At 36.8% G+C, this 15,488-nt stretch overlaps 1 protein-coding gene across 2 annotated transcripts; it reads left to right on the top strand.

Annotated features, from left to right (window-relative positions):
* Window positions 1-13: 13 nt before the first annotated feature.
* Window positions 14-11,255, top strand: NUDT12 (nudix hydrolase 12). Of its 2 annotated transcripts, XM_064437913.1 has the most exons (7): window positions 14-212; window positions 854-1,067; window positions 3,117-3,712; window positions 4,634-4,801; window positions 6,665-6,778; window positions 8,301-8,500; window positions 9,795-11,255. In XM_064437913.1, the coding sequence occupies exons 2-7, from the start codon at window positions 862-864 to the stop codon at window positions 9,903-9,905; spliced, it is 1,395 nt and encodes a 464-aa protein (XP_064293983.1). In that variant the 5' UTR covers window positions 14-212; window positions 854-861; the 3' UTR covers window positions 9,906-11,255. The 2 variants fall into 2 exon arrangements, with proteins under 2 accessions (XP_064293983.1, XP_064293984.1); XM_064437914.1 differs by lacking the exons at window positions 14-212; window positions 854-1,067 and adding an exon at window positions 1,127-2,043.
* Window positions 11,256-15,488: the final 4,233 nt, after the last annotated feature.

The raw sequence follows: 15,488 nt of genomic DNA, 5'->3' as shown, positions 1-15,488 counted from the left end.
AGCCGAGCCCGGCCGGCCCCTTCCGCCGGCCGCAGCTCACGGCCCCCGCCGCGGCGGCGGAGCAGGCGGATCCCGGCTCCCTGCGGGGCCACGCCCCACCCCGGGCCGCTCACAGGAACGGGGCTGCCGCGGCGGCGGTGGGGCGTGCAGGCCGTCAGGCGGGAGGGAGCTGCCGCTGGGTTGTCGTCGTTGTGGGCCCGGTGGGGGAACTGGTGCGTGTGTGTGTGTGTGTGTGTGTGTGTGTGCGCGCGTGCGTGGGCGGGCGGGCGGGCGTCGCGGAGCGGGCAGCACCTCGCTGCGCCGTATGAGCTCCCGCCGCGTGGGGCGGGTGGCGGGCGGCGGCGGCGGCCCTGCCCCGGGGCGGGCGGGGGGCGACGGGCGGGCCCAGCAGCCGCCACAGCCGCGGCCTGTGGCTGCGCGCGCAGTCCCTCAGCCCGCGCAGGGACTTGCCGTCCCGCCGCCGTTTGCCGTTGTTCCCAAAGCGTCGGAGACCCGTTTCTTGGAGTTTTGTACTGTTCTGGCTTCCGTGTGCGTCGGTGTGCTTGGTCGGGAAACCAGAACGTGTTTTTCACAGTCAAATAAGCTTCATTTTCATGGCAAAATCTTTTTTTCCTCAAGCCTCTTTAAACCTGGTCTTGATTATTAGGCTAAAATTTCACGGTATTTGGAGATGTTTGGGACTAAGATTCGGCTGGGAATGACAATGTCATGCCAGTTATAAGAATTTGACTGTTGTGGCCATACTTTCGGTGATAATGTTGGTTATCTGTATAGCATTAAACTTAATTATTTTACTTAAATCCTTTACTAATGGTAGTTTTCAGGTGGGTTTGCTTTCTTTTTTTTAACTTAGTTGACACAATGACAGCCTTCGAAAAGAACTTCCATCAGGACATGATTTCCCAGCTGCATAATTTTGCTGCTGTTGGAGATGCAGCCAAACTGAAAGCATTGCTCAGTCGTTCTCCGTCACTTATCAATGCAGCTGCAGGTAACGGCTGGACTGCCCTGATGCATGGTGCCAGAAATGGGCACCTTGACGTTGTGCAGATTCTTCTTGAAGAAGGGTAAGGTGTTTTGTAGATCCCGTTGAAGAGCTCTAACCTGAACCCCTTTCTGGCCATTTCAGCTTGATCTCAGAAAACTAAATTCTCCTGACAGATGGTGGAAGACTTTTCAGGGTTAAAAGGAAAATACACTGTTGAAAGTATACTGTCTGTTTATAACTGGATTCTGCTGTTGCATCATGCTTCCCATATTTGCTAAGAAACTCTTTAAAAAGTTATAAGCATCTCTAAAATTATTCCTTTGATCTTCAAGGATCTATTGTCAGTCCTCCCAGAGATCCTCTCTGCACCCCTAATTACATAACCAAGAAAATTCAGTTTAGTCTGTGGTCATGAGTAATCTCAAGCACAGTATTCCACAGCCTCCAGTGATCATCATCCCACCCTTTGGGTTTTTTTCAGTCTACCCAGATGCCATGCCTTCTTCTGGGGCTCGGCACAGAGCATCAGGTGAACCACTGTTTTGTACTGTAGTTGGTACGTTCCAGCAAGTAGAGGCATATCTCAGAGCCAGATTTGGTGGATTGAAATCATGTGTATTCAGGAATCTTGAGGTTTGGGGGAATTTACGAGTTTGGTAAATAGAACAACAGGTTTTAAAGTTATGCTTCCGGTAAAAAAAGAGTGAATATCCATTAGTAAATGTCCTTTTCAGGGCCGTTCTCTTAGGCAATTGAATATAGTCCCTGAGGTGATACTGTGACCTCATTGGTCTCAGTTATGCTTAATCATAATAATAATTATTTAGACAAACACTGTTGCAGGATACATAAACATTAATGTCTCTGAAAGTAATATTGCATAACATCCCAGATGCTAATCCTGGAAAGCTAGTCAGTTTCTTTCTATATTCATCTATGTTTGAGAAAAGCTATAGGAAATGTTTGTAGGCTGGAAAAAAAGATCTTAGTGATCTAAAGAGTTTATGCTACTTTTGTGGACACTGCCTGATCACAGTCTGCACGTACCTGAGCAGGTAAGAGGGTGGAAGAAAAAATCTTAAGAAAGATTTTTAAGATTTAAGAAATCTTCTTCATTAAGAAAAAATGAAGGAGACTTAATCTTTAAAGATAAATGGGCAGCAGTAGTTTCTTTTGCACCAAAAACTTGTAAATTAAGTTTTAAATGCTTTTCTAAAAGGTGCTCAAACTCTCTCAAAAACTGTTCAGGTTAGTCTAAAATATCAGATTAAAACAGTCTTGCCTCTGGTACACTTACCTGTACATCAGCAACATGAATATACTGGCATCTTCTGGTTTTAAAAAATGATGAGTCTGGCCCAACACCTGCTCTATAATTTGTAGTTTACAGTGAAATTTCTGTTTCACTTACCCACTTGAGTTAAAATTGAGAAAAAATAAAAGTGCATTATTTTTTGACCTCCCAGTCAATCCCAACGTATTTCAGATATTTTAAATTTTTTTTTCATAATATTTAAATACATATCATGAGGCAACGTTTACTCATCTGTGTCATTCTGCAGACAGTTTTTGTAAAAAAGAGATCCCTACAGGGACCAGCACCACAGTTGTAGGGGTGCTACTTCTGTCACTCAGCAGAGGTTGTATTCTTGATCCTTATTTAATGGTAAATATTTTCTTGTGTTTTGATGCCGCTTTCAGTAGCTTCTAGAAAGTAATGCTAGTTAAACTTTTTTTTTGTTACTGGTTCCTCAGAAGAGACCTGTAGCCTGGCTTTCAAAGTTCTATCTGTAAATGATCTTAAGCCTGATTTTTATTTATTTTTGCATGATGCATTGTGTGGGATTTTAATTAATTCATAGCTGTTGTAGTACTGCATGAACCTTAGTAAGTGATGTCTGGAGTCAATCTACAAAAATACAGGATCCGGCCTAGCAAAAGTAAAGTATGATTACTTTTCATTACCATAATGCTAAGTATTTAGCCTAAAGAGTGCCCCAGTATAGACAGAGTGTCTAAAAGTTCTTGGACCTTAATAGTATCATGTATTTGCTGTAAGAATAATACAGCATCAGGACTCCCTAAACATATTTAGCCTGATAGCCACTGTTCTTTTCTGTTTGTCTAGGTGTGACAGGTCCATGGTTAATAAATCAAGACAGACAGCTCTCGACATTGCTAAATTTTGGGGATACAAGCACATAGCTAATTTGTTGGCTGATGTGAAGGGTGGGGAGAGACCTAATTTTCTGTCAAATGAAGTGAAAGAATATGAAAACTATTTTGGCTTGACACTTCTGGACAGAAGGAGTGATAAAAGAACAGATTCCAAGTGGCTAAGGAAGAAACAAAGCCATCCAACTACAGTATACATCGTCTTTTCAAATCTAAGTCCTTTGGTTACTTTGGGTGGGGGGACAGAGAGCTCCCAACAGCCACAAGTAAAGCTTTGCAGGCTGTACCACAAGGATGTGGAGCAAGGCATTAACCAAACTGAAGAAGGCACCTTGATTTTTCTTGGAGTTGAACTTCCATTCCACATGAACCTGCTGGCTGCTGGCAATGGAAAAGTTCTGCAAGAAGATGAAGAGGATGGGTTAGTTGCTTGGTTTGCTCTTAGTGTAGATTCAGCTTCTGCTGAGAAATTTAAACAGATGCATGAGGACTGTTACTTTCTTCAGCCCCCAATGCCAGCACTACTGCAGCTACCTGAAAAAGAAGCTGGTAAGATGCATAAAATTCAGCCATTATCAAACGTGTAATCAGAAACACATGCTTTGGGATTGATGGAGGTATAATGCAAGGACAAACCACTGCAAAAGAATCTGGTATTTCCGGTGGCCTTAGAAATATTTTAATTTTAAAAGCCTGTCTGTGGTTTTGTGAAGAATTTTGTGGGTAAGAACATGTGTGGTTGCAAAGTGCTAACATCTGCAATGGCAAGTATTAGACTGTAAAAGCTATTGATCATCATGGTTTTATAAATGGTGCTATTTAAATATTAATGCATATGCATTAATGTTCTAAGATGGAAAACAAAATCTGTCATTACTGAGTTTTTATTACAAGATATGAAACTAAGTCCTTAATAAGAGTGTGTTGGGTACTCCCTCTTATTAAGGAGGAAACAGTGTGAGCAAGCTTTGGGAAGTCAGGATCTCAAAGTGAATTAATTTCATTATGGACATGTTAACAACTGCTATTGTAACAGTTTTGCTTCTAGAAGGATAAAGAGCAAGCCTGACTTGTACCTGAAGTTTAAATGGAACAGTGCGTTATTATGTCAATACCTGTAGTAGCCCTAAAACGGTCAGCTGGAAAAGGTGTGATACATAATTCTGGCACTTTGCCCAGACAAAGTGACTTTTCTGAGAAATGGCTTATACTGATCCAGATGAGTTTGTTTCTGAACGCATAAATTGGTCTGTAGCTGCATGGTACTGTGTTCTATTGCATGTGCTATGCTACAGAGAAAAAGGTCTGAATAACTCATACTGCTCAACTTCCCTTGTAGTAGATTACAATTTAAGCCATAGTCTTACTTTTATTTTTATGTTAAGCTTTACTACTTGCTTTTTCTATACTGTTAAAAGCTTACATGAATTATTATTTGATTTTGTGTATTTTCCATGTATTCTTTTAAAGGAGTAGTAGCCCAGGCTAGGTCTGTTCTAGCATGGCACAACCGCTACCGATTCTGCCCAACGTGTGGGAGTGCAACCAAGATTGAAGAAGGGGGTTACAAGAGAACTTGCTTAAAAGAGGATTGTCCCAGTCTCCAAGGGGTTCACAACACATCATATCCAAGAGTTGGTGAGAATATTGTAGGATAAACTTGGCCAAAAGTGTCTTGTTTGTACTATTATATACATTTATTGTATCAATTCAATGTAAATCAATTTCTTCTTAATTACTTCAGCTGCTTGCTTCTGTCCTAAGTCGTAACATACTTGTTTGTAAGCATATGTGTGTCTCAGCTCTACTTAGGATTAAGTAGTTCAGGCTTCTCTTTCTTGCCAGTAGGCTGTGACAATACCGATCTTTATTTCAATGGAGTAATATCAATTACAAGTTCCAACAACATAAATGAGATATTAACAATACGAAGTGTCGCATTTTACATTTCCCCCCCGCATGTTGTTTTCTTACTGTATGCAAGCCCTCTGAGCTTGAAATATCTCTGCATAAAATTTGTCCCTGTATCAAATTTCTGATACAGTGCTCCTTTTCCTGTAGTGCCACTTTGACTGTATTAGCCATCTTTACTGGCTTTCACCATACATTTTCAGTCGCAGACTGGCAGGCCTATTTCTACTAAAAGTTTAAGCTCGTATTGACAGTCTCCTATAGCTCCTTTTGTTCATGTGTTGCAAAGGAAGTGTACTATGTTATTGATGGGGAAACAATGGAGGAAGAAAAAGCTTAACCTTTTTTTCCCTGGATGATTTGGTGACTCTTCAATCACCTTACCTTCCCCTACCCTGTCCTCTCTCCTGCATTTCTAGTTCTGGATGTCTGTGTTTTGTATTTCTGAATTTCATGTTCTCTTACATGCTCTGGTTATATCTTCGTAGTAATCAAAGCAATTCTGCCATATTTTTCTGGCTTATGGACTGTAGTGAAGCTTGCTAAAATACTAGTGGATGTTTCTTTATAGTCTCTAGCACAACGAACATAGAGAAGGAGTGGGATTATATAGGAAAGACTAATGAACCAGCATTTTCTGCTGATGCCTTTCTCTGAAGAAAGTTTACATACAGCAGCACTGCGTATTCTGCACTGTGCCATGAGCAGATATTTTTGAACAGGACAACAGTCTTTGAAATTGTTGTTTGCAGTGGTTGCTGAATCAAAGCTTTTCATACAGGGAAAATACCAGTGTTTTGAACAACAAAAAAACCTGAAAAACAATAGCAAAGAAAAAATATATAAAGGCAGAGGCAGATAGAATTAAACACAAAACACTGAGCTAACGTAAGAGCTAGGTAACAATAAAAAAGGGAAAAAGATCATAGATGAGCTGTTCACAGAAAGGCATGATAGAAAGAATGATACCAATAGAGAAAATATTAAGCAAGAAGGAAAAAGATACATAAAATGATGAAAGAAAAAGATACATAAAATGACTAGAAGTGAGAAAGTAGATAAAAGTGCAACATCAGATGAGAGATTGATAGCAAATAGTCAACAAAGTCAAAAGTGGAAAGTTTAGTCAGTATTTACATTATAACTAGAGTATCTGGGTTGTCTTTGGTATTTCAGTCAGAAGGACATTGTTCAGACCTCTGTGTGTGTAAAGGAGGTGACAGTAAATTGGTTTTGCTGCATAAATTATTGCTATCTGCTGGATGCATAGCTAGGTTAGTATTGCTGATACTCTTAACAGATTGTGTGCTTTGGTTGCAGGTAATTTGTCCTGCATTTCAAGCCTTCTCTAGTAAACTGCTTCTACTAAGCATGTGTGTTGCAAAACAAAACAACCAGGTATATTGCAGAGAAAAAAACCCGAAGTGAAATAAAATAACAGCTTGCTCTGGGCATCTACATGATTCTGATTTCAGTCACTTATAGGTATCTTATTTGTATTCACATGCATTGGTATCAAATAGGCTGAAATTTATCAGTGCTTTTAAGTCTCTCAGATGTTGAAATGTATTCCTTTCATGTCACTTACAGATCCTGTTGTGATAATGCAAGTCATTCATCCAGATGGGAACCACTGCCTTTTAGGTAGGCAGAAGAGGTTTCCCCCAGGAATGTTTACCTGTCTTGCTGGATTTGTAGAACCTGGTGAGTAATTTAATTTTCCCTTACCATATGCTTTTTCTCACATATCAATATTGTGCATTGAAAATTATATAGAAATATGTTCAATGTTATGTCAAATAAATGTTTTTGCTTCCTGTTAGATAAGTTGTTGTAATAAATATGCCTGTTCTGTACTTTCCAGCAGCTGATTTATAAAAAAGGCAAAAAAGCAACTTGAATAAATGTAATTTTAAAATGGTTTTCTCATCATGCACTCTTAAATCACATATTTAAGTGAAAAAATATTTTAAAACACAAACAAGGTCCTTTGGTGATACTTAGCAAGGATTTTAGCATAGAAGAAATAAGAGTTAAAGCATAACTTGAAGTTATAGTTAAGCATATGCTTACATGTTTAAGGATTGGTTATATGGAAGATAAGCAGAAATTATATAATTTTTAAAGAAAAGTAAAGAGATACTTTGCTAGCTGTATTCATCAATAACAGCTGGAATTAGCTACAGTTATTAGTAGCTGCAGAATAATTTGGAAAACATTCTTATATTTGGAATACCTCTTAATCACAGGTGAAATTAAGAGTGTGTAACTATTTTCAGTAATGTGTGCAGGTGAAATAGAGTGACAGCATGAAAAAGTTTTATTCAGTTATCATTTGAAAAAAGTCAAGATGCTTATTTCTTTGCTCCTTCCTTTCTTCTGCTGGCCTTATTATTTTCTGATACTGAATTCAAGTATATGAACTGAAATTTCAGAGTAGCTCATCTTACTGTCAGCTTCTAGTCAGCTTAACGTAGCTGAACTAAAATTTCTATCTCTGATGCATGGACTCTCTAATGAACCTGTAATGAGTGGTTACAACATAGTGCATGTAGGCATATGTAAGCCTATGACCATCAGCATTCCACATATACATCTGGCAGTTTTCCTTGAATGTGGAAGTAAAGCTTTCCAATGCAGTTTAAGCTTGGAGAATTGTCTGTATGTGTTAAGGCAATGAAGAATGAGTCAGGCAAAGTGAATAATAAAATGCAGAAGTGTATGCAAGTCTTCTTAAGTCTCTATTTTTCTTACTATTTTAATTTTAAATACTGATTTTCAAGTTGTATTACATACTGTTAGAGTCATACTGAAAATCTAAAAATTTACACAATGCTATTTATAAATTAACAGATCGGTATTTCAAAAGTAATTAAATAAACCAATAAAAAATTAAATTTATTTCCTACCCAATTTTTTATGTTTTAGGTGTGGTAATAATAGTTTGTGTGTATGATACATTATCAATTCAGAAAATAGACATCATGGTGGAAAAATAATACTCTTGTTTTCAAAGTTCCATTTTGCTTTGGTGGCTAGTTTCATCTTATTAGACTTCTGTATCTTGTACTTAAGGTCTGTGCCCTCATCTGTGGGCAGACCTATAGATCTCTATAGATAATTGTCTGGGGCAGTTTCAAATCTTTTGAGTCACTTTAAAGCACAGAACGTAATCATTGCTTGGAGTATTTTCATCAGCTGCTTGTTCTTTGCCTTTTTTGATTAGGCGAAACAATAGAAGATGCTGTTCGAAGAGAAGTAGAAGAGGAGGCTGGAGTCAAAGTTGGCCATGTTCAGTATGTCTCTTCTCAGCCATGGCCAATGCCCTCCTCCCTAATGATTGGCTGCTTAGCTGTTGCAGTGTCTACAGAAATTAAAGTTGACAAGAATGAAATAGAGGATGCCCGCTGGTTCACTAGAGAACAGGTAAAGTTCAATTTAATTTCCTTCTTGTATTGATTAGTCTGTGACTGTATCGGTTCTGGCATACAATAGATACTTGGTTTTTTTCAGCAAGTTGAATAAGCATGTATAGTCTCCATTTTATCATACTACAGTTGCATTGTATTGTAATTGTAGATTACACACAACCAGAGAAAGGCAGGTATTCATGGTAATTTCTCAGTCATTTTCAAGCCCATTTTATGATATTTTTGCCAGTTAGCTCTTCACCTTTTACTTTTGGGAGATACCCAGGTTATTGTTATTTTAACACACTTCCTTAGCAAGTCTGTGCTTTTCATTCTGGCAGAAGTGGTATTTACAAGCAATCATCAACTGAGTTTCTCCAAACAAGCATGCTACCAGATTTGCTGGCGGGGGGAGGTTTAGGTAAAACCACTTGGAATTCATTAGTTTGAACATCTTTTTCCATGCAGTACTATTTTAATACTGTGGTATTGAATGCAGTTCATTATGCATTAATAGGAAATTCTACACTAAGCCTTCCTGACTATTTAAAATACAGTCTTATAAAAGAGAGGAGAAAAAGACTTTCACAGAAGGAGGCTTAAGTTCCCGAGTGGAAAAAGGAAAGATTGCTTACATAACATAGTCTTCACAGGTTTTTCCACAGGCTACTTATGAGCTAAACTTTTAATAATACTGTAGTCCTGCCTAGTAGTTGCAAGTAAACTCTGTAAGTCAATTTGAAGACAAAGTTAGACACCCATAACCTCAGTGTATCCTGACAACACTGAGAGCATTATTTTAAATTAATACCAGTTCTGAATACGGCTAGTCACGTGCAGATTGGTCTAGAGTTGGAAATAAATGTACTTTAGAAATGTACTAAACTAAAAGTGTGCTGCTGTGTTGCTTGCAACTGCTTCAGAGTACCAACAAAACACTTTTCCTTCTGCTCTAAGTGTGGAAAAAAAAAATGTATGGAACAGTGTAGAGCACCATCTGGTGGTCCTTACCGTAAAGAGACTTCAGAAAAACCTTAAATATTATATTAACAGTCAATCTCCACAGTTGTATTAGAAAGAAAGTATTGTTTGGGGCATGTATGAGCTCAAAAATGTGAGAATTCTCAGAGAGTCCTGTGTAGTATTTTCTCTGCATGTGTCTTGGAGAACCCCATAGTGGTTCTTTAGTAGCTGTAGTAATGATAGACTGATGGATCATCATAGGAAGATAATTCCTGAATAATACAATGTTAGATTCCTTATAGTCTATAATATTATATTCTAAAGAAAAAAATCTATCTTTATTGCAGGTCGTGGATGTTCTTATTAAAGGAAATCAGCGTTCGTTCTTTGTACCACCAAGTCGAGCTATTGCACACCAGTTGATAAAACATTGGATCGGAATGAATGCTAATCTTTAATTCAAATTGATTTCTTTAAGACAAATTACTTATTCTAGTGAATGCTAAATTAGGAATAAGTTAGAAAGAATTGTTTATCTAGTAAATATGCAACCACGTGAATTTTTGAGCCTTTCCTTTGGTTCCTGAGCTAAACTATGCAAACCTTTGTAGGTTTATTCAGGTCTGAGTTAGAACTGAACAACCAGCCAGTGATTAACCCAAGCAAGCAAGCAACAGCTAGGTAAAATTGGAACCTTGTGTGCACAGGCTGCTTTTAAATTTTAGATCAAACTATTATGCCTTTTGCTGTTATGCTCTTATATGTTTGATTTGGTCTTTCCTGTCCCCCAGTATAAGGAGTCACAGCATTATTGGAAGGCCTGACCTCACCTGCTGTTTGAACTCTGTATTTCACAGAGTCACAGGTTGGAAGGGACCTCAGGGATCCCCGTATTTACATCCTCCTATTTTGTCTTAATTGTTCCTTTCTCATTTTTTCCTATTGCTGTTCTTTAAATTCTGCTTGGCTCAAAAATCAAAATTCAGTGCTGAAAGTTGTATCAACAATGGTTATTTTTAAGCTAATAGCATACATAAATGGTGAATATGTAGTCCTTTTTATCTTTTACATTCTTAGCCCTCTGAGCAGAGTATTTACCCCTCCACACTGATTTGGCCTGCACTTACCCAATTGTACGTCAGCCTGAATTTAAGGGTATAACACAATACTTTGTTTACGAAAAGGGTATTGGAGAACCATCCTAAAAAGCCTAAATATTAGATATTTTTGTGAGACAATAATGTACTTACTGACCCTAGGCAGTCATTTATTCCATTCTCTGATAATTAGGAATGGAACTGTAGAGTAACGGAGGAGAAAAGTAGATAAATTAAACAAGGCATAATATCTCCAAAATACATAGAGTTTTTTTATGGAAATGGAGACACTAAGATTGTTACTCTCTTAGGAATATTAAAGTTGAAAGAAATATATTAACCCAGCTGGGAGACTGGGAAAGCGATATATGAATTAAAATATTTACTTATGTATATTTAATTCTACAGTTCAGATTTGTGCCTTAATTTATTGTGTTATTGAAAAGAATTTTATCTTAATACTCTTTCAAAATGTAAGGTTATAAAAGTATACTGGTTTCACTATTAATGTCGTTACGTAATGGTTCAGTAGTCTGTGATTATGCAAAGGACCAGAAGGAAATACAATGATAGTCATAAATATTAACTTACTGTCATATGGTGATTTGTTTATTCAGAGTAATTTGAATATTTTTTAAATCAATTAATTATGTCAGATTTGTTTCAAACTTCTCTGTAAACTGGAATCAGTAAAATGTTTTACAAATCCTATTACTTGGGTATTTTTTCCATCCAGTGTTATACTATGCTCAGCAGTTTTTATTTTTTGTTTTTGAGGCAAAACTTTAAAACAGGAAGCATTTCTGACAGACTTGGATCAGTTGACAGATCATTACATTGCTTCATTCTCTCCATTGTTTCAGCTATGCCTACAGATGAAGAAAATGGCATTATCTGTTGAGCCATCTGGAAATGAGAAGGAAGCGATACACTGCTTCCCTTAAAAATGGCTTTTGCAAAGAAGGGGGAAGTATGAAAAGCTGTCATGGGCTACAGCTACCAGCAGGGTGGCATGTTGTCAGTGGAATTAATCTTTAAAAAAACTGTGGGACAGAAGGAAGCCCAGTTGCAGGTTATTCATACAAGGGACAGCATGCAAACAGTGTTGGTGGAAGCTAAGCAATGGAAGGAATTTTTAACTAGTCACATGATGATTGCAGATAAAGAAACATGAACAAGGAAAGAGTGGTAAGCAGGTAGAAGAGGCAGGATAAAGCAAAGAGCAAATATAGGTAGCGTAAAGATAAATAATTTATCACATTGAGGTAATTAAAAATACATGTGTAAGACCCATCCTAATATTAGTTTTTCGTGAAGGAAATTATGGTGGGTTGGTATAGAGATGGCTTTGTAACTGTGAAACTCAGAAGAAAGTATCCGTAACCGATACTGGTATTAAGAATCAGATTTTTTTTTAAATTGAAATCTGTATAAACAAGATATATCTGCAATTACATTGCTAATAAGTAATTTGAAAAAAAATTCATTTTACTGCATGGAAAAAGCAGAAAAAGGATAGTTGGAAAAAGAAAACAACACTTCAATAAGCTCTGAGTTTGGGAGTAATATTTTAATGATCTTTCAGTTCTAATAACTTCTGGCGTTGTGAGAGTTTTTCAAAAGCTAAACCAACAGTCTGCTTTAAGCTTCCTTTTCATTTTTCTCTCCCCAGATGAACCATTCACAGAGAGGATGACAAACACATCTTGTTTTAGAAAACTAACTTTTAATTTTAAACTCTTACTGAAAGTGAAGCTTTTCCTGGATCTTTGTTGCTTAATTTGACCTGTTTGTAAGTGATAGGATTGAGCTTTAGTTTGAAAATACCTATGCATATAAATTTTCTGAAGGGTAGTTATTGTTTGCAGATTACATATGAAATATCTAATTGAAGAGCCAAATGCTGCAGTTATTTAGCAGCTAGAGCAACTTAGAAAAGTGCCAAATTAAACTTAGCAATAATTAAATGGAGAGAGTAGTGATTCTGACTGGAATGTGGTCAGGGCAACAGTTCCATAAAATTTGAGTTGTATACCTTATCGAAACGACTGCAGGTCTGCAAGCAGGCTATTTCTTACTGCTAACTTAATGCAGTACATTAAGAAAGTAGTATTCCTTAAACCACTAAAACTGGAGGGGTTTTGTTCACATTGTGAAATAATGATCTCTTACTCTCCTCTCCCTTGCTGCTTCAATGGTACCTGAGCAAAAAGGGTACTCATTACATGTAGATGTACAAGGCAGAAGATTCTGGAGATGCCTTTCCTCCCAATTTTCTTGTACAGTAATGAGAATTAACTTCTATTCAGTATATAATTTGTAAATATTCTGTATTCTATCTGTTTTTAAATTATAATAGTTTACAGAGAATAGAAATAGTAATTTTATAAAGTGGAAAAAGAACAGATGAGTTTAAACAAAAAATTGATATTACTAGCCAAGCTCTAAGCTCATGTGATATAATGACATCTCGTGTAAGATCACGTACATAGAATACTGATCAAGAGATTTTTATGACCTTTGCATTGGTCCCTATAAAGGTACTTCTTTTATACAATTTTTCATATTGGATATGTATAAACACACGAAAAATGAAATCATTCCAGTGTCGATACTGTAGCATGAACACAATATTTTGTGTTTTGTGCAGCAGTATTGCCAAGTAGGTAAATGATTATCTTGACTTCTACAACATGTGAAGGAAAAATGGGTGGATGTCAACAGGCTGATTAAAGGTAGACCAGTCATGATGCTTCATGGAATTAAATATACTAATCAGATTTTGAGCTTAGGAGACAGAAATAGAAAAAGAAGTGGAGCAAGGCTGTGAACAGCATTGCTCCCTCTTTTATCTTTAATTTTAGTTAGGTAATCTGATGAAGACTTTTCAGACAAACCTAAATTCCTGTAAAGCCCTAGTAGTTGAGTTGTTATTTTTCTTACCTGGTTTAGCTGTTAAGGGTTAAGTAACTAGTAGTGTTTTATTGCTTCAGTGATTGGAAGGATTTATGTGTACGGCATATCATTGCTGACTGGGGTTGATAGTACAGAAGTAGGTAAGTCCAAAGGAGAAAAAAAATTTGAACTTGTTATCCTATTAAGCCTTAGCAAGACAGCCAGCCCGTCCTTTATGAGCTTAGAAAACCAAACTATTCACAGAGAGTCTATAATAGCAAGCATCTGAGGAAAATTATTATTGGCTCATGGTAATGGTAAGTATAAACTTTTTTTTTTAAATGACACCTGTCAGGTAGTATTCTGTAGGTACTAATTGCTTTAACTCATCAAGCTTTTATAAAATATGGCATTTCTGCACAATTTTTACACAGTAAATACAGTTTAAAGAATTTCAATTATAATTCAGTATATAGGTTAGTTTTCTAAATAAATAAGAATGATAGTTTCCTAAATAGAAGCTATTTTTCAGATGGATTTTTGATTGTGAGTAAATAAGGATGCTTTCCTAAATGACAGGGATTTCTAAGATGGAGTTTTGATTCCTAAGACTGTATCTGTCATCTTATTTTAGCATATAGGGACTTAAAGTATAGCAGCAGATAAGTTTAGAAATGAAAGCCTACCTGAGTGAACTTCAGTTTGTTATTTTTATTGTCATTCTCCAACTATTATTTCAGATGTGGAATGTGAGGAATGTTGTGGTAAGACTACAGGATTATTAGGAAGGAATATTACACATTTTTGAGTGGAGAAGCCTACAAATTCAGTTTGCAGCACTTAAATAAGCCTGGAGAGTAGGTTTTTCCTCCTACAGTTTCATCATCCTGCATAATAAAACTACCTTTGGTAAAGTACTTTCTTCATTCTCTTTAAGGAGAGAAACATTCTAACACTGGAGCTCTCTCAGTTCAGTGAAGAAATGTAGACATTTTCTCAACACACCTGCTAAAACTAAAAAAGAGCGTATGAAATATTAAAACCCCATTTTTTGTCATTCTAAACCCAAATTATCCATCATTTATACAGTATAAATTGCTCTTCTGGAGAAAGTGACGCTGGAAACTGCATAGTCAGAAAATATGGTATCTGAGTTTCCCCATTTTAGATGCTGGAAATTGCATCATAGAAGCTAGGATAGGGAGGTTTTATGCCCTTAACAGCATTCTATGAGAAATGAAAGATTTTTCTCAATTGTAATTTATATTTTGTGGTCACAGACATTCTCAAAATAAAAAGTTTCCTCATTTTCAAAGAAAATTGTTATCATGTGCAACTATTGCTCAGGTTTCTTTTGGTGAGCTGAGTTTTAGGTGTAATAAAGATTTTGGACTTACGTTATTTCTACTATGATGGATGAACAATTCTGATGCTCAAAAAAAATTGAGTAATTCAGCTTGACAAAGAATTGTGCTTCATTGACAGTAACATCTGTGACTATAGAAATTGTATTTCATTATTGGAAATGGTTGCGTATTATAGTGAGCTCTCTACTGATTTCACGACCAATTGCCACATCACATCTGAGGGGTATTCAGCTTACCTGCTGTCATGTATGATGCTGACAAAGTATGAATTGTATTCCAAAACAGAAAAAAAAAGTTACTAAAATGCAAGGTAGCACACCAAATATCAGAATGACAAACTCACTGACAAGAAAAGGGCTAATCCAGCTAACATTCAAATCAGCAGTTTTGCCTTTAGTCTCTGAAAGAGGAATAGCAGAGGTCCAACAGTGGAAACAGAAGTGGCAATTCATGGAATTTTTTTTAATATATTTTCAGAACGTTTGCTGAAGACAAAATTATTTTATCCAGTATAACAGAGGTATAATGCACAATAAAATATGTTCTTTATGCCAGTTTTTAAAAATATGTTTTTACATACGTGATTATATGAATATCCGTTGCATTAAACTGATACCACTGGAAAAATCTGAACAGTAATTTGAAATGTTAATGATATAGTGCTTGTGTTAAATCGTCACAT

Source organism: Phalacrocorax carbo, chromosome Z, assembly GCF_963921805.1.
Source record: "Phalacrocorax carbo chromosome Z, bPhaCar2.1, whole genome shotgun sequence".
Taxonomy (NCBI): Eukaryota; Metazoa; Chordata; class Aves; order Suliformes; family Phalacrocoracidae; genus Phalacrocorax; species Phalacrocorax carbo.
The sequence above is the reverse complement of the archived record's forward strand: the minus strand, read 5'-3'. Positions and strand labels throughout refer to the sequence as shown.